General features: G+C 47.6%; 1 protein-coding gene across 1 annotated transcript; it reads right to left on the bottom strand.

The window, feature by feature from the left end:
- Positions 1 to 21,392: 21,392 nt before the first annotated feature.
- LOC119456612 (uncharacterized) lies at positions 21,393 to 24,340 on the bottom strand. Its single transcript, XM_037718439.2, is given in 3 exon segments — positions 21,393 to 22,662; positions 22,665 to 24,057; positions 24,188 to 24,340. Coding segments are annotated over 3 exon segments (2,802 nt in total). The 3' UTR covers positions 21,393 to 21,406.
- Between the last annotated feature and the right edge of the window lie 320 nt (positions 24,341 to 24,660).

Here is a 24,660-nt window from a genome sequence, read left to right as displayed (position 1 = left end):
GCTTTAAATTGGAAGTGTGATCTGCAACTGACAATTACAATAGATAAGGGATGTTAGCGCCTTTATTAATTTAAATAGTACTGATAACATCACTGAAGCGGTAAAAGTAATCGCAAAGTGGAGTAAACAAACGCCAATAGCTCAAACTCACGCGCGCCCCGTGCCTGCGCAATAATACACTTTTGCGATTGGTAATACGTAGCCTTATCGAGCAATGCTTGCTTCCTACAAGAACACTGAGTTACCCCACCGTGAGAGTTGTGATGAACTTGAGGTCCTGCGAAGAGTAAGTGATGTGCCTTTCAGTACAACTCCACAAAATATACCAGTAGCTTTCTTGTAGTTCTATTATATCATCAATTTTGATGATGAAGTTGTCACGTGTCCCTGAAGACATTCTCTCGAGCCCAGCCGTAATATGAAGCAATCAGGCGGACGTACTAATTGCTCAGGTGGAATACGAAACATGACACAATCAGTCAAGTTTCATTGATTGAGAATGTGGTCAGACTTTCAAGTGCAATCGCGCACTTTATGTTAGGTACGTTGTGCCTTTAGTCTTGTGTTTCTTGCTGAACAGTTCATTATAGCGCGGTCCCCTTGCTCTTCGTTGCAGCCGTTCCTGAAAAATTATAAAGCGCATCTCGCAAAGTGATCTATTTCTGATCCCGGCCACGGCGGCCGCATTTCGATGGGGGCGAAATGCGAAAACACCCGTGTACTTAGATTTAGGTGCACGTTAAAGAACCCCAGGTGGTCCAAATTTCCGGAGTCCCCCACTACGGCGTGCCTCATAATCAGAACTGGTTTTGGCACGTAAAACCCCATAATTTAATTTATTATACTATTTCTGAGTTTGGTGAAGCACGTGCAATAAAGTCCTGTAGACGGCCGCGCACGCGCTGTTGTCAAAAGCCACAAACGCCTCTTCCTTCTCAGTTTAAATACTGGAGGTGTTATTCGTTAGAAGATGGGCCGACCGCGGAGTTGAATAAATGCTTGCTTCCCGCTAGCGCGTCTCAGCTCAGTTTTAGTCAATTTTGCGTCTGACTATTCAAATTTGACAAAATTTTAAATGACCCTTTCAAACATACTGTTTAAAAAAGTGCCATGCGTCTAGTCGCGCATTACTTTTTTTGTCTATCGTCGGCTTTCCTTTAGGCTAGGAAAAAGAACCTTTAGGGTATGTAGCACGTAATGAGCAACACAAAGCTGTACCAGAAATTTTTAGGATGGCCTACAATTTTCTCATTTACCCTATTGCTCTGAGTGCTATATTTGACAAGTTGATTAATTAGTATTACTAATTATGTAATTAGGCGGAATAAAAAGCATTAGTTGACTTACTCCGAGAGACGGCGAGCGCCATCACCTTGGCTCTGTCCAGCTACGTGGCACTCGCATGTTTCAAAAATTTGGCACCAATTACCTGGGCACATGGTATACATGTAAATCAGTGTAGCAGGCTGCCTATTTCTCTTTGATCTTAACTCTCTTCAATAAAACCTTTATCTCTATATTGTACAGTTGCATATGAATCTAACCATTGCGTATGCATCAATATAATTCCAGATTTTTTTTCCACCAATACTCTTCATCGTGTGTTGCTTATCTCCATTGCTGACCAGATAATGCTTCCATGCACTTTGAATCCCAGCATTTCCAGAAGGAGAACGTTCCCTACTCGTCTTGCTGAGCAAATATCTTTGCATTTCACTACGATCTGCTGAGTCGCTTCCGTGCTTTTGCTACAGCAGACACATGCCTCATCCTGTGGCGAATGTGACGTCACGAGTTATGTATGGTTTTAGGGGCGAAGCTCCTTATAGCGGCACCCGTTCCGTCCCCGTCGTCGTAGTAGTAGTAGTGTGTAACCAGTCTGAGAAAAATGAGAAAAAAAATTCCGAAGTTGTGTCCGTAGCGCGGAATTGAACCAGGGACCCCTCGCTTCCGAGCGCGCGGCGTTAGCCCACTACGCCACGAAGCGGACATGGACAAACGCACCACGATGGCTATAAATACCCAACATTAACGAAAGGCCGCGTTTCTAGCGCGTTTCTAACGCGTTTGTGCTAGCGCGTTACGGCCCGTGTAAGAAGCTGGTGTAAGACGCTGTGGCCTCTCCACCTTACCTTCAACGCGTTTCGAACGCGCTGCCCAAAGCGGTGGCAAGTCAAGTTCAAGTCGAGGAGCGTTTATGAATACGGGGGGTATACTCTCTCAGCAGTCATGTGATGGCGTCGGCAAACGCGGTGCACGTTCCGGCATGTGTAAATGGCTGCGTAAGACGCTGTGGCCGCTCCCCCTTACTAGAGAGTACTGCACGTTTCTAACGCGTTTCTGCTAGCATCCCCTTAGGCGGGAGATCCGATGATTCCCTCCGGAGCTTCGCCCACTCATCATCATTCACCTCGTGGATCTGCTGTCATTTTTTTCTTTTTTTAAACATACTCCTGTTTGTTTTACAGCGTAAGCTGTTATGAGCTCATTCTAATAGCCGTGTCGGTTGGCGATGCTGTCCGCCGCAGCTATCGCCCAGGATGAAAAAAAAAAAATACCCTGTTCCAGCCGGGATTGAACCCGGGTCCGCACCGCGGGAGTCAGGTACTCTACCACTGAGCCACGCCAGCACTTGCTAGCTTGCAGCAAAGAAACGCCCTATAAACGCACCTTAGCGCGCGAGAAGACACGATGATCATGATGATAGGTAATTGGCATCCCCTTTGAAACGGGGCGATGATAAATAGTCACCTAGCCTGCTTGAGTTATTCAGGTATGCCTGCATGTTTTAAATGCGATGCATTTCTTGGCGAATATTTGCCACTTTGAGAGTATCTATCTATCTATCTATCTATCTATCTATCTATCCATCTATCTATCTATCTATCTAGCCGCCTTCGTCTTGCTGCTCTCATGATCGTTTCGTTAACTTGGTATGTACCACTTTCCCATAGTATGACAAGAGTGTATGACGAACATAAATGATAGGCCATGACAAGAATGTCATGACATGCGTATCATGTGGGTCATGAAGACCCGCCTACGTATTGGTGCTCTTTTGGTCGTTTCGTTAACATAGCAGGCATGAAAATTTGCATAGTGTGACAAGAGTGTATGACGAACATAAATGATATATGCATGACATGAATGTCATGACACGCGTGTCATGTTGGTCATAAAACAGCCACCTATGTCTTGGTGCTCTCATGGTCGTTTCGTTAACTTAAATTGGCATAATATGACAAGAGTGTATGAAGAACATAAATAAATATCATTACATGTGTGTCATGTAGGTCATGAAACACTCGCATCCGTCTTGGGGCTCTCACGATCATTTCGTTAACTTGGTATGTACCGAAATTGGCATAGTATGACAAGATTGTACGACAAACATAAATGATAGGTCATGTCCTAAATGCCATGACACGCGTGTCATGTAGGTCATAAAACAGCCGCCTACGTCTTGGTGCACTCATGGTCGTTTCGTTAACTTGGTAGGCTTCCCGCACACTGCTTCGCATAACATCGATTTCAACAGGGCCTAGGATCTGCCGGCTTTTTTCATTCTATAATTTTTCTATACATCTGCTTCATTTTTTTTATTTCTTCCTCCAAAGTTCTCATATACTTCTCTATCTGTCCCACCCGATGGGACATGCGCGCCGTGTAGCGTCGATACGTGCATACATTGCATTGCAGTTGCATATTATTACACCACGTGGCACGCCAAGTGCCTTCTCATGATCAGGGTCCTTCTCCTTCCCATGATCGGGGTCCCCTGTGAGTAATTGACTAGATAAACGTACTCCTTCACAGGCTCTAGAGGATGTATGGCATATGCCTGATTAAATCAAGCATGCTACGTGACTGCTTGCCACCGCTTTGTTTCAAAGGGGATGCCAATAAGCCTCCTCATCATCTTCTTCTGCTCCTTCCTTAGCATCGTAGCGTGCCACTTGTCTCGCGATGTCAGATGCGCGCCGCGTATTGTCGTTACGTGCACAATTGTGTTACAGCTGCATATTATTAATCCAGGTGGCACACGATGTAGCAGTTGCATGGTAGATAGAGAAGGCTTGTGGAAGAAAAAGAAAAAATGACTGAGATCACCACTAGCATCGTATCGTGCCATTTGTCACGCAATGTGACATGCGAGCCGCATAGCGTAGACACGCGCAAACTATGCATTACAGTTGCGTTATATTCCTCCAGGTGTACCGACATGTAGCAGTTGCATATATCAACTGCTACATGTCGGGACACCTGGAGGAATATAACTCAAAATTATAACAATAATATGACGACGTCGGCATGCCGACAACGGTACGACGATGCTGGAATGGCGACGATCGCATGACGGCAGAGGCATGGAGGAATGGGATGACAACAGTGGGATCACTACGAAAAAATGACGATGATTGCCTCTTTTTGACAATGACTCACAGGCATAAATGACATGGCGTCGACGGAATGACGACGACGAACTGATGACGACAGACTCATGACGGAAGTATGACGACGGTGGCTCGAAGGTAGCCGCGTGATGACGACCACACGACAGCGCAGTGACAGCGACAGGGTGAACATGGCGGCAGGATGGCGATCGCATGAGAACCAAGCAATGATCACAACGGCACGGAGGCGATGTAATGAAGAAGACGTAATGACGACGATGGCATAAAAAAGTCGCAGTTTCGCCCGAAAGGCGAAGCATCAATTGCGTTAACAAATTAGTAGAGAGCTATAGGGAGTATGGATATTAGTTTTATGGGCTGCATAAACTTGGACACGTTCTCTACTAACTGAATTAACAAGCACGGTATCTGCGCGCTCAAGCTAACATGAATAGATCACACTCGATGACCGCAGATAGCCACTGTCAAAACGCTGGCGTCATTAAGCAGCGAGCGAAGGTTCGTGCGGTCTATCGCTTCAACAGAAGTTGAGCGGCGAAAGCACAGTGCATACAAAGGTCAGAGCCGTGTGGAGATCGCTTTCAAGATATGGTGCGCGCGAAAGCCTGCGGGCTGTCGGCGCAAAGTACAAGTACGCAACTGTTGGCAGAGTAGAAGCCGCTCCCCCCCCCCTCCTTCCCGCGCTGCCTTCCCGCTTTCTTCCTTTCGCGTGGGAGATTATGTCGCCAATTCCCCTTGCGCCCGGTCGCAAAATACGCACTTAGTGCCGCAGCTAAACGTCGCCTCCCCTTCCTCCCTCCCATCCCCCACGGCCTTTCGCACGACCGGAGACGTCGTGTTTGCTCTCCGCCGTGCGTTCGCTCTCCGTGAAAGCTCGCGTCCGTCGCGTCCGTCACGCGTTTTCACTCGCACATACAGCATACGGCGCGCGGTGACGAGTTTATCGCCGTTGGACTTTATACGGAACCTCACGGCGACGACGGCGATGGCAGCAATGCGCTTGGAGTGTCCATATAATTGCTATCGCAATAAAACGACGGTTTTATAGTGATGGAGCTGACTTCCGCGCTTATGCGCATCACCTATCTGCCGCGAGCCGTGTCGACCCCCTCCATATCCAGTGTTTGTAGTATATGCGCTAACGGTGAATCGTACAATACTGCAGCCATCAGCCACCAGGAATGACAACGATGCAACAATAATGACATGACGAACATAATACGTTCAATGACCCACGCATTCGGAAATAGCTGTTCGGCAAAGCAACAACAGCGAGAAAACCGAAGGAAGAGGCAAAGAAAGCATCGATTTAATATACGCACCGCTTGCCGTGAGAACAGCGACAAATAGCTGGGCGCAATTCGCTGTTCTCATGAACAAGGCCGATGCGTACGTCAAGTCGGCAGGGCATGCAAAAGTCTTATGTTTACCTTATGTGTTTCTGCAATAGGGACAGAATCTCTTGTTTCTATACGCTCAACTGCCGCTCACCAACTGTGCCTCCCGTGTTTCCTGCCATCTGCAGTCCATCCAACGCAATTTCCTTCTTGGCTGTCTGCCAACAACGCCGCTGTCTTCAAGGCGCCGCGGCGCTTTTCGCTTTTCGTGGCAACACAAGATTTGTTCTGGTATGCAGCAAGCATTCATTCCAAGGCTCAATAGAAGGCACAACGAGGTGCGAGAATAGCGAAGAAAGCCCGGAACGGCCTTGCATGGCTGCACAAGCTGGCGCTCGTGTTTCACGGGCCCAGATGCGACGTACGGCTGGCGACATAGAAAGTAATATGATACGCCGGGTCGTTGCTATTGACACGGACACGAGCCGAGTGCTGTTATTGTCTTTGCGGTGTTGATTCGCACTCTTTCGCTCCATGGGCAGCTACGATGCAACCTAAGCATGCAGATAAACCAGCACTATGCGGCTCATAGTGGATTTAACGGATCAAGCTTTTACCTTCAATAAAAACAAACTGTAACGTTTAACGTCCCGAAATGGCAAATTGAGGTCACGAGGTATACTGTAGCAGAGGGATCTAAGTAATTTTCTGATCTTGCGGTTGTGCACTGGGCGCCATAAGCGCGAAACGCGTGTTTTTTTTTTTTTCTTTTATTTCCACACCCATGGCAAGACAGCAGCCGTGGCCGTAAGGAAGCCTTCTCATAGTAAATCACCAGGGTTCAATAATTGGTAATACATGCGAGAAGAGAAACCAATGCGTAGGCTGCCGTGGTTCCCTGCGAGCTCAGCAGTAGTAGAAGAAAGAAAGAAGAGGGGAAACAAATTCTAGCGTCGCAAATTAATGAGAACTTAGACAAAGCGAAATAACACAGGCACTTTGAAGTTTTCCTTTCTTTTGTACACTACCCGCCGGTATACTGTAGAGGCTCTGTCGTTTTTCTACTGATCAGGAAGTCATGGGTTCGTCTCGCGGCCGCTGCAGCCACTTTCACAGGGGTAAATATCTGAATGTTCGTGTACTGAGATGCAAATGCTCATTGAAGAACCATAATATATATATATATATATAGATATATATATATGCTCTTTGAAGAACCACACACACACACACATATATATATATATATATATATATATATATATATATATATATATATATATGGTTCTTCAAAGAGCATTTGAATCTCAGTACACGAACCTTTGGACATTTGGAACATTTGGATAGTAAGTTAAAATTAATCCGAGCCATCCACTACCGTATCGGAAATACATAAATAAATACATATGTATTTGTATATATGGCAAGTCATTCATAGGAGTGAAGGCATGAATAAATCAATTATCTTGACATTTGAACAAGAATAATACATTTTGCGTAAAGCAATCTAAAAACATTTTAGGTAGGCGAGCTTCAAGAAAATAAGACCTAGACTTATCGTGAAAAGGGTTATTTACTACTGTCTGATCGCAAATAGCGTTATCACAATACTGAATGCTGAAAATTTCCGCCAATGCCAAATTGTCTATAATGTGTGCGACCACTCTAACAAAGCACGTCCTTTTCTTAAGGCCAACGTAGTTTAGGCTGTCTTCTTGATCAACGGTGAGGCACCTAATGAATAGCTTGCACGTAACGTCATGAACGCAGCTTCTCACCATCATGGCTCTCCAGTATGTCGCCTAGGATGACGTCAATGCAAGCCATCTGTAGTGATTGATTTAGTGCCTTCGAGTTCATCCGAGAAAGAACTGGAGCGCTAGTTTTTCTGGAAGAAACAACGTTTTACTGTGGCCGACAAATGGTGTGCATGGAGAAAGCAGGCATTGGTTTGGTGTGGGATGCATAGTGGCCATTTCGGGATCCTCCGTCCGAGAGATGCGTCTTGGTAATACGATCGAAGGGGACCGAAGATGTGACATGGATGGCCGGACTGGTCGGAAGCGCAACGCCTATTTGAAGCACGGCGCACTTTAACCAAGAAAATTACATGCAAGCTGGAGCGAACTCACCAGCTGACGGGTTGCGGCCTTCCGTGATCGATCACTGGCTATCAAAATCCGAGGACACCAGGATTCCTTCTTTGTGCAGCCTGTAGGAACGTGCGATGTGTTCAGGATTTGGTTTTGACTTCCCTTGCGTTGCCTTGCACCTCTCAACAAATCGCCCTATTGAGTGCATGGCTATGCATGCACACCCTTGAACATTCTTAAGGCAGCAGGAACTGCGCTGAATGACTCCGCAGCCTGATGGTTATGCTCGAAGGCGAGAAAAATTTACGCAGAACCCATCTTACAATCACTGTCGACATTACTGCAATTAGCATCCAAGCAGTGTATCGTCTCACCGTATTCTTATAGCCACCACCATTTAAAACCTGTAACGGTCATTCCAAGGCTTGGCAATATGCGACATGCACTGTGTCAGGGATCGGATCCCTTTGCTATGCATTTGCGCGTTAGGGCAACGCTTTCTATAAAATTTAGGAGGCGTTGGTTAAGGTCGACCATGACGGCAGGACCACGACTGCCTGACGACGACGAAGTGACGCCGATGGAATGACGAAGTAGTATGAAAACGACGGCATGGCATTAATGGACTGACGATGAGTGTATGACGACCATGGCATCACGATGATCGCGTGACAACAGCGGTGTAATCTCGACTAGGGTTGCCAACTCTCTAGCGAATGAAGTCGGGACAAAGGGCGCGGAGGGAGCCGACGCCGACCTACCCTGTTAGTGCCAGGAGCCAGTCAGTATACGTACAGCAATGTTGTACAATCCTTTAGTCCTACCACGTCACGATTTGCGACAAGAAAGGCCTGCAGTAGCCGTCTGGCCAACGCGGCTATGCCAATAGAGATAGAGGTACTGCGAAAGGTTAGGGATTTCAGCAGAACTAGAACCACGAACAACCGCCTCGAATAGAGAAGAATGTGGAACCGAGCTGTCAGGCACTATGAAAAGGAAAACTCGTTTATTCATCGTTATTGAGTAGAAAAAGGGGAATAGTCGGGACCTTTGCCTGTCCCGACTGGCTCAAATCGGGACCGGGGCAAGTCGGGACTGTCTCCCTAAATTCGCGATGGTTGTCAACCTTAATCACGACTGAGTGACGACAGCATGATTACGATGAATGACAAAGAAGAAATGACGTCGATGAAACGACGAACGCGGTATGACGACGATGGCATAACGACCATGAGATGACGACGAGTGCAGAGGGACAATTGGGTGCTGATTTCGGTATCAATACGAATGTGTGGCAACAAACTTTATGGCGACGATTTCGTCATAGTTACGTCATTACGACTGAAAGACGACAGCGTGCTCACGATGGAAGCAAGAAGAATGAATGACGTTGATAAAATGACGAAGGCAGTGTGACGAAAGCTGAATGACGACAATTGGATCACGTGTCTGAAAAGGGAAAGTTGGTACGACGAAAGCGTGACCATGACTGGCATGACGAGATTCCGATGATGAATGCGAAATCACGACGATTCAATGACCACGATGGCATCATGACCACGAGCATATACGTAGTGACCAAGTTGGCAAATGACTTGGGTCAGTGGGTCTGTGTAAGACGCCAGGTGTATGCATAAATTGAAAACGACTGACGAAGGCAAAGAATGCTAATTGCATTAAAAAGATTATGCCGTTAACGCAAGACGAGAAAATAGCAGTCCAAATTTGGGGCACAAAGGTAGCCCCTAATAATATTGCGTAGTAGCCGCACCTCTCATAACAGTTAATTAGGCAGCGAGTAGCACTGACTAACATTCGCAAGGGTACGTTTGGCACACGTACGCACAAAGAGAAAAGAAAGTGAACGTTGCGATAGCCGCCAACATTGCTCAATTGATGGAGCTACTTAAGACCATGCATCATACGGAGGTTATCCACGTTCTTCTCTGCCACGTTCATTTCCCTTTTCCCGACTAGCTCCATGTATCAAAAATATTGGATGCTTTTCTTCTCTTCATTGTCTGTCAGCTTATAGTGGTTGTTAGTAACAACTAATTGATCCCCTGACTCAAGAGCTTACTGAAGTTTGGTGATTTTTGCGTTCCAAAAGGAAATCAACAGGAAATATCACGCAGGTCCTTCACAAATGCGAGTAACAATAGCAGGGTACATCGATTGGGAGCTTCCGTCTTCGAGAAATCCTAAATGTGCCTGCGCGATGTCACGTCATTCTGTGGTAGTTCCAGCCACCTCACTAAGGGCCACGATGAGCACTTTGCCCTGGAGGCAAGCACTTCGCAGACAGTATCGCAGTTGAAGTAGGGTTGTCATGACGTGAGTTGACAGTATAGTTTTCATGACTTGAAGTAAGCTTGGAACGTAGCTACTATGCAGACGTTTCTCGTAGATTAAATTTGAAATGTCGTGCCAATGTGTATTTTTACTGGTATTACTTAACAAACGGACGTTTCCTGAAAGAGAGGCTCCCGGCTATTCTTATTCTCATGTGAGGAAAAGTGTATCACAAGCCAGACAACGCCATCAACACAAAATTCATCGTAAGATAAGGCATTCAAAGAATATTCCGATCCTGAAACACCACAATAGGGAAAGTAACACCCTTCAAAACAATACAACTCTGTATATACCACACTTGAATAATTGCTAATACCTTGAGGTAGCCTGGCAACCTGACTTGGCGACAGTCCACCAAGTCAGTTCTTGTCACACATCAAATAATCAAACACTGAACTCATGGACTGATGTGGACGTTAACATCGTTTATAAGAAAATTATTTGATGTCGATAAGCTTCGGCGCTTTCAAGCAGTTCTCTCTCGGCTTGGCCGACTGTACTAACAAAAGCAAAGTAGCGAGTGGCAACAAGGCCTCAACAAATACCAGACTGGAGTATCTGGCACATGTAATTTTCATTCTCTCTGATGTTTCATTTTGTGAACACGTCTCAAAAATCGTGCCAGAAACCAAGTTCTATGTAATATTCAGCTACTAATACGGCACCGTAGTTTCAAGTGTTATTAATCAACGATGCCAGTTTTAAACAAAAGTACACACAATACTGTTAAAACACAAGAAGTCCTAAAGTTAGGAACAGTCAGGGGAACTCCCATACATGAACAAAATTATGAAAAAAAATCTGTCAGCCCTTCCAGTGGGGTGAAGATGGAAGACCAGTAAAGCTGTACTATGGTGAGGGTTATGTATTTCCAATTACGACTATTAAGATGTGATGGTGTAATTGCTTATTTGAACTATTAAAGAATGAGAAATGTATGTGTTCCGGTGGCTTTCATTTATTTAGTGACCACAGGGACCATGGCCTAATGGTCGCTGCGGTACACCGCCATTGGGTGTACGGCAAAGGTTGGCACGTTCTTCATAAACACGTCACCAACGCCGCGCGCGTTCAATGCGAACGCGGGCAAAACGCTGCGGCCGTGGACGACAGTTGTGCGCGGTGTCAAAACGCTGTCAAAACGCTGGCTACGTGACGAACTGGCTGAAACGCTGTTGTCGACATTGTTAGGGGAAGCGGCGGGCGAAAGCCCACAGAGAGGTCGGCGGCAGAGGCCGGCAGGGCTGCGCGCATGTGCCGCAGTGGGAGAGCGGGCTCGCACACGCACAGTCTAGGGTGCCTTAGCATCTGAATAGCCGCCCGAAATTTTGCTAGCCGAATTGAACATCGTACCACGTGGGCGATGCGCATACAGAATTCCTCTCCCTTGCACTACTTTAGTGTTTGTTGAGTGTACGCAGCGTGAGCGGAGTCACCCTTGGTTTGCCGTCACCTGCACATCGTCAGCGCTGCTGCCCCGGACTATAATCGAGCTACCCAGGTGATAGAGATGCCTGTAGCCAGTTCGGCGCAGCTATTTCGGCGGCCACCTGTGTCCGGCTCGCAACCCTCGGTGGCTGGGAAAAGAGCCGGCAGTCACCAACGGCTACTGTGGCTGTCGCCAGCAGGGCGCGTCGGCCCGAGCGACGCTTGCTTGTGCCGACCTCTGCGCCGCCATTTCCGGATCCTGGCCTGGAGGTGTGCCATCGAGTCCGCAGAGCTGCACCTGTGACCAACGGACGCCAGCGGTGAACCCCAGAGACAATGTCGGCTCGCATGTTGTGGATAACGTGCGGACGCGGCCACTGAAGCATATACTAACTTTTGTTCGCGACGCGCGCGTTGATAGACCGTGTGACATGTTTCGCCGGAGTATGTGTAGTGATTTAAGGTTGGAGGGATGTGGGGATGCGCGACTCTCACGCGTCTCCTGTAATCCGGCTTCACCGCGTGGCTAAGTGCCGGCGGCGGTCGTTGTGGTTGCGGCGCATTGCGAGAGGTGGCGCGAGTGTCGCGATACTAACGCCACCGAACCGTGGGGTGACTTGGGAGAAAAAGGTCGAAGGCGCTTCCTCTTTGGCTTGGGATCGGCGACCAACACGCACTAACGCTTCACGCGTGCGCCAGCCTGCTTCGCGGGACCAACTCGCGAGGCTAAGAGCAGGGCTGCGATCGCGCAAACAGCTCGATTTCCGCACGTTCGGTTTGACTGCTACGTCACAATGTGAGAAATCTGCGGTACCGCCCCGCTGTCTCTGACGGCCGCTTACGCAATCGCAATTCTGATCAATCCAGAGAGGGCAAGCGAAGGAACGGAAAAGCGAGCTGTTTGCGCGATCGCACCCCTGGACACCGGTATGGACGAATACGGATCGTTCGAATGCGCCACCGTTCGCGTGACCGTACACGTGAACGACTAAGCGATGGTGTCACAGCATGGGGCGAACATATTCGCTCGCTATCGGGTCGCGGTGAGTCGGACTTCCTTGATTTGTGGCGCGCCCATGTGAATGTTCTATTGGTAGTAATTCGGCTAGTGTGTATTAGTGTATGAAAGGTGCAATAAATGCCCTTTTGATTGTTTGCACTACTGTGCTGTCGTTCCTTTGTCCCAAGAGCATATGTGAGACCCCACAGTATCTCATGAATTAATGTTAAACAAGGGATTTAATTTGTTAAACGTGCTTAGTCTTCTCTACTGTGATCGGTTCAGTGCGCGACCTTTACAACGAAGTGACCTGTATTACAGATGATTTTGGGGCCCCGAGAATTTCGTTATCAAGGCGCTTTACTGAAATATGTAGCATTATTACAATCAGAAAAGTCAACGGGTAATATGAAACAACTTGTTTCATAAATACATTCTTAATATGGTTCTGGTATACATGGTCTGTGGGTGGCGTTTTAATGGAATGTGGAATGTAATTCCACTGTTTGGGTTTGGTAAATGTAGCATTGAACGTTCCGTAGTTTATGCGCACAATAGGCAAAAACGTTTATCAAGCTCAGAGAACCTAGTAGTATTTGTACAGACACATGTCCAAGCACTATCTAATGGGTAATGCTACGAAACTATTTCTACACTATAATTGATTACTTAAGCTGCAAGACCTGATGGAGAGCATGAGTGTTAAACTGCAATAAAGTGACGTTGTGTTGGATAAGAAGTGACTAACATCATGAGGCCATAGAGTTTCCTACAACAGTTACTGGAGGTAACTCTGGCACTTCGATCGTCCAGCCATCATGGGAATGATGGTTAGTACGTGGATCTGTCTGATTTTCGTGCTTGTAGATTCAAACGTTCTTGTGGCTTCATTTATTACTTCTATCTACCTTCACCACCCTAAATTTTAAAGCAATCTAAACTTATTTTTTACATGCATGGATAACGCAATAACACTGCGAACACGCATAATCGCTGCTAATTGCTGGGGCTCCGCTTGTCCATGCGTACGTGGCCTAATGGTTTGAAGGTAGAGCTTCTGTACAAGAGGTTCTGTGGTCGAATCCATTCGTCAGATAATTTCATCATTGTTAAATGAATTATTTATAATGCAGTGCATTGTAGAAAATTATCAGTTTGCAAAGACACGAAGCCCTTTAAAGCTAAAAGGATGAAGTTTAGGCAAATCCGTGCACTAGCCATTATTCCCATTCTGGCTGAACTGCCCTCCTCGCAGCTCTCATAGACACTGACGCAACGTTTCCCTCTAGTAATTGTATGAAACACAATGCATGAGACGAAGCTTCTGTCCTGCACCAGGTCGACCGCCAGACAGAAGCCAAATGCAAATTGCGCATTCTCAAGTGCTATCAATAGTTCAATATCAAGCGATGCCTTTTCAGGTGTCTTTTCACCATACCAGGAGTCAGTGCGCGCTGGTGGGATTCTCCTGCAGATGCAAATATCCATTCATCGTTAGTCCCAGCTGGCGCGAGGCGCAAACGTGAGCTTGCACACGTCGGTAATACTTCGTGTAGTCTGGACTTTGCAGTTTTAAACGAAGCTTCATAGGCTCATTTGTGTCAGGGTCGGTGTACGCGTACGTGGTATCATCATCAACATTGGCTCAAACGTCGTCATCTTCTTCCGCAGCTGGCTCGTTGATGCCCCTCGGGTTGCGCTCGTGCTCGTGCTCGGCACGAGCTCGTGCCACTGCTCCCACGTTCGTCGTCGTCGTCGTCTTCTGCCACAGCTGGCTGCGTTGCCACTCATCATTCCAGCATTCACTTCTCTTCTGTCGTCGTAATGGGGAGGCCGCGTTTACGGGGCTATGAACTTAAGGGGCTATGAGCCATTCATTTTCGTCCATGACGGACAGATTTATATTTGAAGTAAATTTATTTCGAAGAATCGCAAGCGGCAATGGCGGGCGAATGCTGCTAACCATGCCACTGAGCAAACTCCAGACATCGAACGCAAGCGACAACAGCGACGAGCAGAGAATCGTACAACGCAACGGAAAGAAAATCTGCACGAATGGGAAGGAAAAATAGAAGGAAATGGAAGGACAAGTAGTTCGAAGGGAAGGAAAAGTAGTAGGTCAGGTACCCACACGACAAGCTTCGCTTACCTCTATTTTCTCGACAGGGGAAGGACTGGTGTTTTTTTAAGTGCAAAGCACTTTAGGGGCCCGAGCTCTCGGTGTCTAATGTGATGTCATGTCGTCGTGATCACGCGCAAAAACAAGATCTTAAAACAGGGTCAAAACGAGTGCAGAATTGATCAAAACCGGTTCAAAATAAACATGATGCAGAATAATTTAAAAGACAGGAATAATCAAGCATTAGGCGCATTAATGATCAGAAACTCGTAAAAACTGCTTCCGAAATGCTAGTCTGGTACCAGCGCAGTGCAAGAGAGGGCGCCACCACCCCACACGCGCTCGATTCCTCCACACTTGTGCAAGAATAGCACAAGAATAACATAAGGGAGACACCGGCGCATCACTGCTTCGCACTTCCTTAGGTTTCACGTTAGTAGAGCTGCATTAGCGCTGGATTTGAATTACACATGCGCAGAATTTGAGCAGGATTGCAGCTACATTAAGCGCAGGATTTTGTTTTGTTAGGAAGAGGATCGGAAGGCAATTATGTAAGGATGGTGATTCGAAAAACATTATAATAGCACATACTCCGGTATTCTCATGTGCTCCACCACGAGCCGTTTTAAGCTATTTATTTCCTTGCCTTTTCCCGTGGAGAAACCAGAAGATACGTCAAGAAAAGGTCATGCGACGCTGTTTTGAAGGTACGCTTTTTGTTCACGTGCGTTTCATGAGCTTGTGCTTTGGTGTTGTCGCCACGGGCCCTCGACAAAGGTGGTAGCGGCCTTCTGTGGGGCGTTTGAAATGGGTAGAAAGTGCTTCCTTCCGAACTGCAATTCGGGATACCGGGATAGTGCGGAGCGTGTGCCTCTATTCAAAGCACCGTCCGATAGCGGTCGTCTAGAGCAGTGGCGCCGTGCAAACCTGAGGGCAGACCGAACTCTAATACCTACCGACCATGTCTGTACCAAGCATTTTTCAGAGGATATGATATCGATGGCATATTACGCGGAGCTCGATAAAAGGGTGCTACTTGACGCGCCAAAGAGCCCTGTTCTGTCTGCAAATGCAGTTCCCACCTTATTTCCGAACTGTCCAAAGAACCTCACATGGTCAAATAAACCTCGAAAGCCACTGCGGAACAAAGAACCTCCTGTGTGCTACAAAAACTTCTGTATGTCACAACAGTCTGCGCAAATTGTGCTGCATGTATATAATATATATACTGGGTGTCTTAACTATCATGCAACAAGATTTAAAAATATGCAAATGTCACGTAGCTGTACAGAACCAAGATAAGTTGTCTGCCGTCACTTGTACATACTCAGATTATTTTTTTTGCACTGAAGCCAATATAGAGCTTGCTGTGCTCTCCATCTGTGGTAACATTGGTTTTTACGTTTCTCCATTGCATATATCATCCGTACTTTCACGCGGCCAGTCCTCAAACCGCTTTTCACTGGTTTTTAATGAGTGATTACGAGAGGCCCGGCATCTGGTGGATGCCATCTGACATCGACATTTCGCAGCATCAGGTATATGATGTGAAAGAAATTGTGCATGCATGCATGCCCACGACTGGCTTCTCCTTTCACGTTGCGCACGGTATCTGCTAGCCTTCCCAGTATCTAGTGGGAACGTCGAAAAGGCGCTATGTTGCGAGCTGTGAACACATAGGGGCGTGCCACTTTTGTGGATGCAAACAATGGGAAGCATGCTTGTATGTGTTACAAGTTGTAACCAGTGACATGCTTGTGGTACCAGTTTCTCAGTAATGGTTGTATTTTTTTATTGACAGTGTGTACTTGTATAAGACAGTAGTTGCCTAGGGTTTTTGGAATAAATAAAGAAAACGCATAACTCCGACTGTTGGGGGCATGTACCTTATGTTAAATTGAAATGCACCGAAGCACTTTGATTTAAAAAAGAATAAACTCCCCCAAACACTCCCAAAAATAAACTCAGAAAACGCAGAACCCTAGTTATAAGCAGGAGTTCGTTCACCCTATGGAAACCGGTACTAGAATAGAGTTTGCAACCGAACGTAAATACATTGCGTAAGTATAGAAATAGCACTGTACTCCCTGCACATGCCACGTATGGAATTGGGTTTCTGTCGCTTACGTACGTTCCGTTAACATAGGTTATTTGATGAGTAAGCTAGCTTACGTGCGTTAAGAAATAGCGTTGTCGACCATGGTGGCACCCATAGCTCCCGCTTCAGGGTGGGTTCTCGTAATCGTTACGCTCTCACTATTGTTGATCAACAGTAACTGTTGAAATGAGCTTTCGGTTCTTATAAACTCATCATAATGTCAGCTTTGAGCGAATAGCCGGTCGTATTACTCAGATCGTCCGGTGATTCCGGCGTCCGTTGGCCTAACGTGACGCGTCCCCATAGAAACGATGTAATGGTTGCTAATGGATTGCCTTGAATTGTGTATCTTTTGAACGGCGTACCAGGAGGTGCCCTTTATTTTAATGCGAAAGTATTGCTATGCCTACCCAACGAGGAAACCTGTCTGTCCATCCGTCCGTCCGTCCCTCCATCCGTCCATCATGTAAGACGATAGGGACCCAAGCAGCGAGCGAATTGACCTTCGTGCTGCCTCTCGTTTCAACACGAACTAAGCAGCGAGAACACAGCAAACACGAAGCTATCAGCACTCGGTGCCCTCTGTCCCCATCGCATATCGCTTTAAAGATAGGGCCAGCGCGTCTCTCTTCAACGCGAACTAAGCGGTGAGAACACAATATACACGAACCTATCGGGGCTCTGCGCACTACGTCCGTATACCGCAGATCGCTTTCAAGATAAGGCCCGCGCTGCCGCCACATACGCAGCCGCCGCCAGAGTACGGTTGATCACGGTTCATAATGGTTCGACGCGGATGTATAAGGTGCTAAAGAGCGATAACGGCTTTTAATTATCGGAACGTCACCAGCGCACCTGGCACCGCCACCTGCAGTAGTTTCCTTGAGTAATTAATTCACCTTGCAGCGCTGTCCGCAGGAGTTCGTGCCGCCGCAGCACTGTCGTTTATACTGGTCGGATCAAGTTTCATAACATTAGTAATGACACCCGGCTGTGTGGAGATCAGCAAGTGGCACAATGCTTTCGCATAGTTAAACAACTTCCAGAGGAGTTTTCGCGTGAAGTTTTACGCACAAGCATAGAGTCAGCAAGTCTGCCTAATGGGCGAAATTATGTTTGTCGCCGCGAGGGATGCGAGCGCCGTAGGTGGAAGGCGTCTGGAGGTGGAGAAGAGAATCGCGCGCCGGTGAAGTACGTAGGAGTAGGCTGAGCGCGCTACAAAACAACGCCACCTAGAGGAAAGTCTAGGTGGCGTTGAGCGGTCTGCGGAAGTTGAAATGGCACGAAGCCTTGCGGAGGAAGAGGGTACACGGAGGAGTGCTAGGTTGACCTCCTCTGGCAATTGCTACGGGTTCTGTGTGAGCTATGCGTGTACCGGGTTCGGCTCTTGATAAGATCGTCCCCGCGCGCCGTATGCTGTATATGCGAGTGAAAGCGTGTGACGGAAAGCCAACGATCGCGGCTCAATCTCGTGCGCTTAAGGGAGGAAAGCGGGGAGGAAGCGCGCCGTCTTCCATCGCACGCAAGGAACCGGGGGTAGGGAAGAGAGGGGGGGGGGGGGGGGGGCGTTTTACTCCCGCAGCTGCTCCGTCTGGCGCGACCGCGCGCGGCCGCGCGAGCCTTCTTGACAGCGATTTGCCATGCAGACAGTCTAAGCGTCTAGGCGCACCGAGGGCCGATAGCCTCGTGCGCCCTAAAGCAACCATACGTTTGCGCGTCAACGGCGTTCATGAAGTTAAACATTACTATATCGTTGTTTAATGCATTCCTTATACTAAACGAAATGTATTGAAGATCCGCCAACCATAACGTTCAGCAAAGGTGCTAGCGTTTAAAGTGAGTAAGGAGACAAACACCATCCCGTCTAATACGTGCGGCCAATCGAGCCGAATGTACGATTACGCTGGTAATGTACGCTACTTTGGAAGAACACCGGACTTGCTGTGTTTATTTTGCAGTATTTGTCTTCATATGTAATCTCAACAGAGAAATGAGGAGATATAATTCCTATAAACTTGCTTATTCTTTAAGCAAACATTTCTACTCAAGGTAAATACAGCTTGAAACCTTTGGTATATGTTTGCCATCAATGATGGTATCGATGTTATGACCTTAGTTGCGACTGTAGCATAGAGAGAGAGAGAGAGAGAGAAAGGTAAAAGAAAGACAAGGAGGTTAACCAGAGGTTATCTCCGGTTGGCTACCCTGTACCGGGGAAGGGGTAAAGGGATGCGAAAGGAGAGAGAGAAAAAATAAGTGAAAATAAAGAATAAACAAAAAGGAAGGAAAGAAAAGAAAATCACACACGCACACAAAACAGAACTGTTTCTGTGGGCACTGTCATGAAGTCTGCGAAGGCGTTCTCGTGTTGCATAGGGTGCCTGCATGCAACGCCGTTTTAGGGTGGTGACAGCCTTTGTAAGGGTACTTGCCGCCGCCAGCTAAATTTTGGCGGGTTAATTGTGGGGACAAAAATGGCGAAAGATCAGCCGACAGACCACACTTCCCGCAACCCTTGGTGACATGAAATTAACTTCTTTTAATAAAATTTGGCCTCAGCAGCCAGAGACAAACGACGCGTCTGAGCGCCGTACACGGCACGTCTACGTTTTAGTTAAACAGATTAGTAAGGACCATCTTTATTACAGCACACTTCGAAAAGCACCCTTTATATATTATGTACAACTGGAAGGCAACGACAATGCTTAATGCAGTTCACATTCTTGGCGTGAGATAATCCTACCACTAAACTCGCGACAACTTTCTGTGGCAGTGAATGGAAAGCTACGGGCGCGTGGATGCTGCACATCTGTTACCGCGTCAAGTAGTCCGGCAGCGTTTGACAGTGCTTTCGGTTGCTCGGAAAAGACGCTGAATCGACGCAGGTTCCAGGTGCGACGGTTTCGCGTTTGCCCAGACGCGCAAGGAAAAAGCGGCAAAATGAGTAAACTTTTACACTGCGTGGTGTGTTCTGTTTTATTGCGATAGCAATTATATGGACACTCAAAAGCAGATTTCTGCCGTCGGCGTCGCCGTCGCCGTCGCCGTCGCCGTGAGGTTCCGTATGACGTCAATGGAGATGAAATCGTCGCCGCGCGCCGAATGCTATATGTGCGCGTGAAAGGGCGCGAGGGACGCGCGCTTTCACGGGGAGTGAACCCACGGCGGAGAACAAACGTGCGTTCTGCGCCTTGCTCCCTTAAGGGCTGCAGAAGTAGGCGTCTCTTTCCTCCTTTACAATCACCATATATGTAGAGCAAACGTGCCTTCTTCCGACGCGCGAAAGGCCGTAGGGGGAGGGGGGTAGGGGGAGGGAAGGGAGGCGACGTTTAGCTGCGGCACCAAGTGCCTATTTATATCAGAGGTTCCGGCAACAGTCACCAACGCCGCACGCATTTTGTGCGAACGCGGGCAAAACGCCGACTGGCGTCGACAACAGTTCTGCGCGTTGCTGGTGCTGCTGCATGTCCAAATTTATACAGCTGATAAAACTACTATCCTTACTCCGTATAGCTCTCTACAAATTTGCTATCGCAATTGATGCTTCGCCTTTCAGGTGAAACTGCGACAACTTTTTATTTGACTGTTCCTAATAAGGTGTTTACGTTTCCTCTTCCCCAGCCTAAACCAACGTGGATTAAAATGAGGGACTCTTTTCAGAAGCACTCTCACTTGTGCGCGCTTTGCCTCCGTAGTTGCCCTTCATTGCCACAGAAAGTTGTCCGCGAGTATAGCCAACACACTCTAGAAAAATATGAAGGCCTTAGCTCTCTTCGCGTGACGTCACACGATGGGGCGGATTGAAAAAAAAAATGTCACAGTTTCGCCCTAAGGGCGAAGCAATGAATGCGATAGCAACACAGCAATGTCATACGAAGTAAGGTGAGCGGCTTTGGTAGCAACAACACGCAGAACTGTTGTCGACGCCATCGGCGTTTTGCCCGCGTTAGCTCAAAATGCGTGCGGCGTTGGTGACTGTTGCTGGAGCCTCTGATATAAATAGGCACTTGGTGCCGCAGCTAAACGTCGCCTCCCTTCCCTCCCCCTCCCCCACGGTCTCTCGCGCGTCCGAAGAAGGCGCGTTTGCTCTACATATATGGTGATTGTAAAGGAGAAAAGAGACGCCTACTTCTGCAGCCCTTAAGCGAGCACGGCGCAGAACGCGCGTTTGTTCTCCGCCGTGCGTTCACTTCCCGTGAAAGACGCGCCCCTCGCGCCCTTTCACTCGCACATACAGCGTTCGGCGCGCGGCGACGATTTCATCTCCAAATGACGTCATACGGAACCTCACGGCGACGGCGACGGCGACGGCGACGCCGACGGCAGAAATCTGCTTTTGAGTGTCCATATAATTGCTATCGCAATAAAAAGATATGGAACGCTGTTCAAGAGAGGTTGTCTCGCAGGTGCATTGCGCGGAAACATTTTTTTTTTTCTGCAAGAACAAGCATGCATGTATTTAAAAAAGAATAGAACGCCAGAAAACTGTAGCAGCAAAACATTTAATTACGAAGCCCAGTTTCTTTTTGCGCTGGCTTTATATTAGAAGCAATGCATGCAGTTATTTGGCCTCGAGAGTTGTGGCTTTCCTTTTTTTTGATTTATCGGCAGCGTCGAGAAGTTTGTCGTTCAGCTTCCTACAAAAGTTCTTTAGCAGAATGTTGGTGCTGCACCGCAGGATGTGTTTAAGCACTAATTCAACTGTGTGGCCATTCTCACACGTATCGAAGTCGGACTGCTCTTCACTAGCCAGCAATTGTAGCGTCATTTTCGTTACCACCTGGCGTTGTTCAGGCATCATAAGCAGTGCTGGCTCTGTAGCGAGCTGCTCTACTACAACGTAGCTATGAGTAACTGCGTTAAGTGCAAACATTGATGGATAAACTAAACCACCTCGGTCCAGCTGCATCACAAGACCATAATGTTCGTTTGTGGCAGAGACTGTGATCTTCTTGTCCACGGTCAACGAGTCCCTGCATTGCTCGCACTTCAACTTTTTAAGGGTCCCGTATACTGCATAACCTGCAACGTAGACGAGGACTGTGACGACGTCCTGCATCTTCGTAAGAGCCTGGCTGGTAACAACAACGTTGCTGCTGGGAAGCAATGCCTCGACTTGCTTTCGGACACATTCCCAGTGCTGGTCAGGGGAAACTGTAGGCAAGGTGCTCTGCAGGCGCAGCTTGTTTTCGACTTCATATATCTGCCTGATGGAGATGTGATATTGCGCACCTGCCAGCTGCCTATACTTTCCAAACCGATCTTCAAGGCAGTCTGTCTGAATCTTCCCAAAAAGGACATATGACATTCCAAGCTCTTCGAAGCTGTACCTAGCGAGCTCAACAAGCGCATAGGTGGTGTGTTCGAGAGCAGCGTGAGTCTCCTTTGTCAGAGTACCGTTGTCAAAACCTTTGTTCTTCCACTCATCCAGCCACTTCAGAAACATGTGCAAGAAGTCAATTTTTGGATCGTTATCAATGGAAAGCACTGGTTGTTGGAAGTGATCTCTAATCCTTTCTCCCTTCCATGAAGTTCTGACGTTTACAATTTTCCACCACTTGAGTATGATCTCGACGAATGTAGCCGTGGCCTCGAAATAGAATAGGTTGTGCTTTGCTCCAAGAGCACGTAACGCCTCTGGTAAATAGTCATTGAAGATTTGTAAAGCAAGCTTTACGTCCTGCCTTTCAAGACTCGAAGGGTAGAGGGCTTTTCTTGACAGCCCATAGCCATATTTCAACAGCTGGTCACACTCTTTGCTGTGAAGGTCCCTGATTGTTGCAAATGACGCGGTTTCATTCGCTCTGATTCTGGTGTGTCTCCTTGGATCTCCGGGAAGTAGAAACAAATTTGGTCATTCTTCTGATTGATCCAGTTATTTCGTATGCATTTTAGAATGTGCACTGGGTCTATAACGAAGAACAGCGGCCTTGAAGGGTCTGGTGGATGTTGGTACACAATTCTGTTACACGGAGGTGATTCGAAAAGTGACATCGCTTTTCTGTTCACAGAGTTGTTGTCGCTGACGACGCACATAACCTGGTACCCAATCTTTTCCAGCCCACAAATCACGTCTTTAAGCGTCTTTTGCAGGAACTCCGCCTCTACTCGGTGCACCGGCACGATGTGCGCAACTTCTTTGAATTTACACGTCACGCTGCGCACCATGAAAACGAGCGCACAGTTAGCAGCTTCATTTCTATTAATTGCAGCAGCGGTAATATTGCCTCCTTTGTAGTCAAAGTAAGGTTTTATATGTATTTCATCAACCATAACTGTGACAAAGCGCTGGTCATCTTTCAGGTCAGAAATTCTTGTTGTCATGTAGCTGAGGAATGTTTCACTCTGATGCTCTTGTTGAGGACTCATACCATAAGACGAGCACACTGATCTTATCGTCATAGGATGCGGCAAGGTGATGCTTCCATGGCTACGTATGAACGCGTATGCATGGGGCGATATAGTGAAAACAATACAGCAAAACATCATGAAATCAGCAGAGTAGCGCCTGCGCTGTTTTTTCGATAGGTGCAAGGTGACTTGCTCTTTCAGAAATTGAATACAGTTGGCGTCATCTTCTGCTTGGGACGTGCAAAGCTGATCAAGCAGTAAACAAACAGCCTCGCAAATTTCGGCGACTGAGTTGGACATCAGGTCACAGTCCCACTTCTCGATGCCTTCCAGGAGTTCCACCATACCCCTTTTACTGTTAGCGATTTCGGGAACGCAGAGATTTCCACCGAGCTTTCTTACGGCCGTTTTCATAACGTGTAGTGTCACGCTCAAATCTCCTTTCACGCAAACAGAGTATTTCAACGAGGGTGCTTCATCGTCGACAGTGTGAATGAGAAGAAGCCTTTCATTTCTTTCGATAACATCCCAGAACTTCATTCCTTGGCTCCTTAAGTGGTTGGCAAGTTCGCTCACACTGTTGACTTTATCCTCCTCGCGTGCTCTGATAAATGCCTCATTGGATTCAGCGATGGCTTTCTGAAGGGCTGCATTCTCTATTCGCGCGCGCTTGGAGTCAGGATCTTCCCTCCTCGCGGTCTTTCTGGACAAGTAGCTCGAATGATTCGGGAACTTCGACGGTACAGCGTCTGGGCGAAGGCGCACATGAGATAGCGGCACTGTCATTACGCGGCCAGTTGCTTGATCTGTATGCGTCGCGTCTCGAATAATGTCCTCGTCCATGAAATGAAGTTCACATACCTAGAAAAAAAAATACGCTCCAATCAGCAAACCGACGGCTACAGGTCACACAAACATGCGGCTCATGAGCCACTTACACATGTACGTTTATATTCTTTCAATTAACTAACACCTAAATAAAAAAACTTACCCTGGAATGTTCGGTGACCGTGAGGTTTTCCCGTGGCACAGCGCGAATCCAAGCGTCCCTTAGAGCTTGATCTCTCGGGAACTTGAAGACGTGCACCTTCGTGTCCCCCGTGTAGTTTCCGCGGCATCGAGGTACACAGCATTTGCACGGCATCGCGGCCGGATTCTTTTCACAGCGAGGAAAACACGTCCGACTGAACAGCGAAGAGATGTACGACTGTACATACGCGCCGGGGAATGAGTTTCTGGAGACGCGCGATCAACGCGCACCAGCGCGATCCGGACGCGCGGATGCGTCGTGTCGCGGCGACGGGCAAAACCGCAAAACGCGCTCGCCGCCTCATGCGTCCGCCCCATCTGCTGACGTAGCGCGAGTGGATAGGGAAAAGAACTAAGGCCTTCATATTTTTCTAGAGGGTGTTGGTATAGCACGCCATCGTGCCTTATAACTTCTTGCTTTATATGTGTCACACG

Source organism: Dermacentor silvarum, chromosome 6 (assembly GCF_013339745.2).
Source record: "Dermacentor silvarum isolate Dsil-2018 chromosome 6, BIME_Dsil_1.4, whole genome shotgun sequence".
Classification (NCBI taxonomy): Eukaryota; Metazoa; Arthropoda; class Arachnida; order Ixodida; family Ixodidae; genus Dermacentor; species Dermacentor silvarum.
Note: the sequence above shows the minus strand (reverse complement) of the source record. Positions and strands in the feature narration are given on the sequence as shown.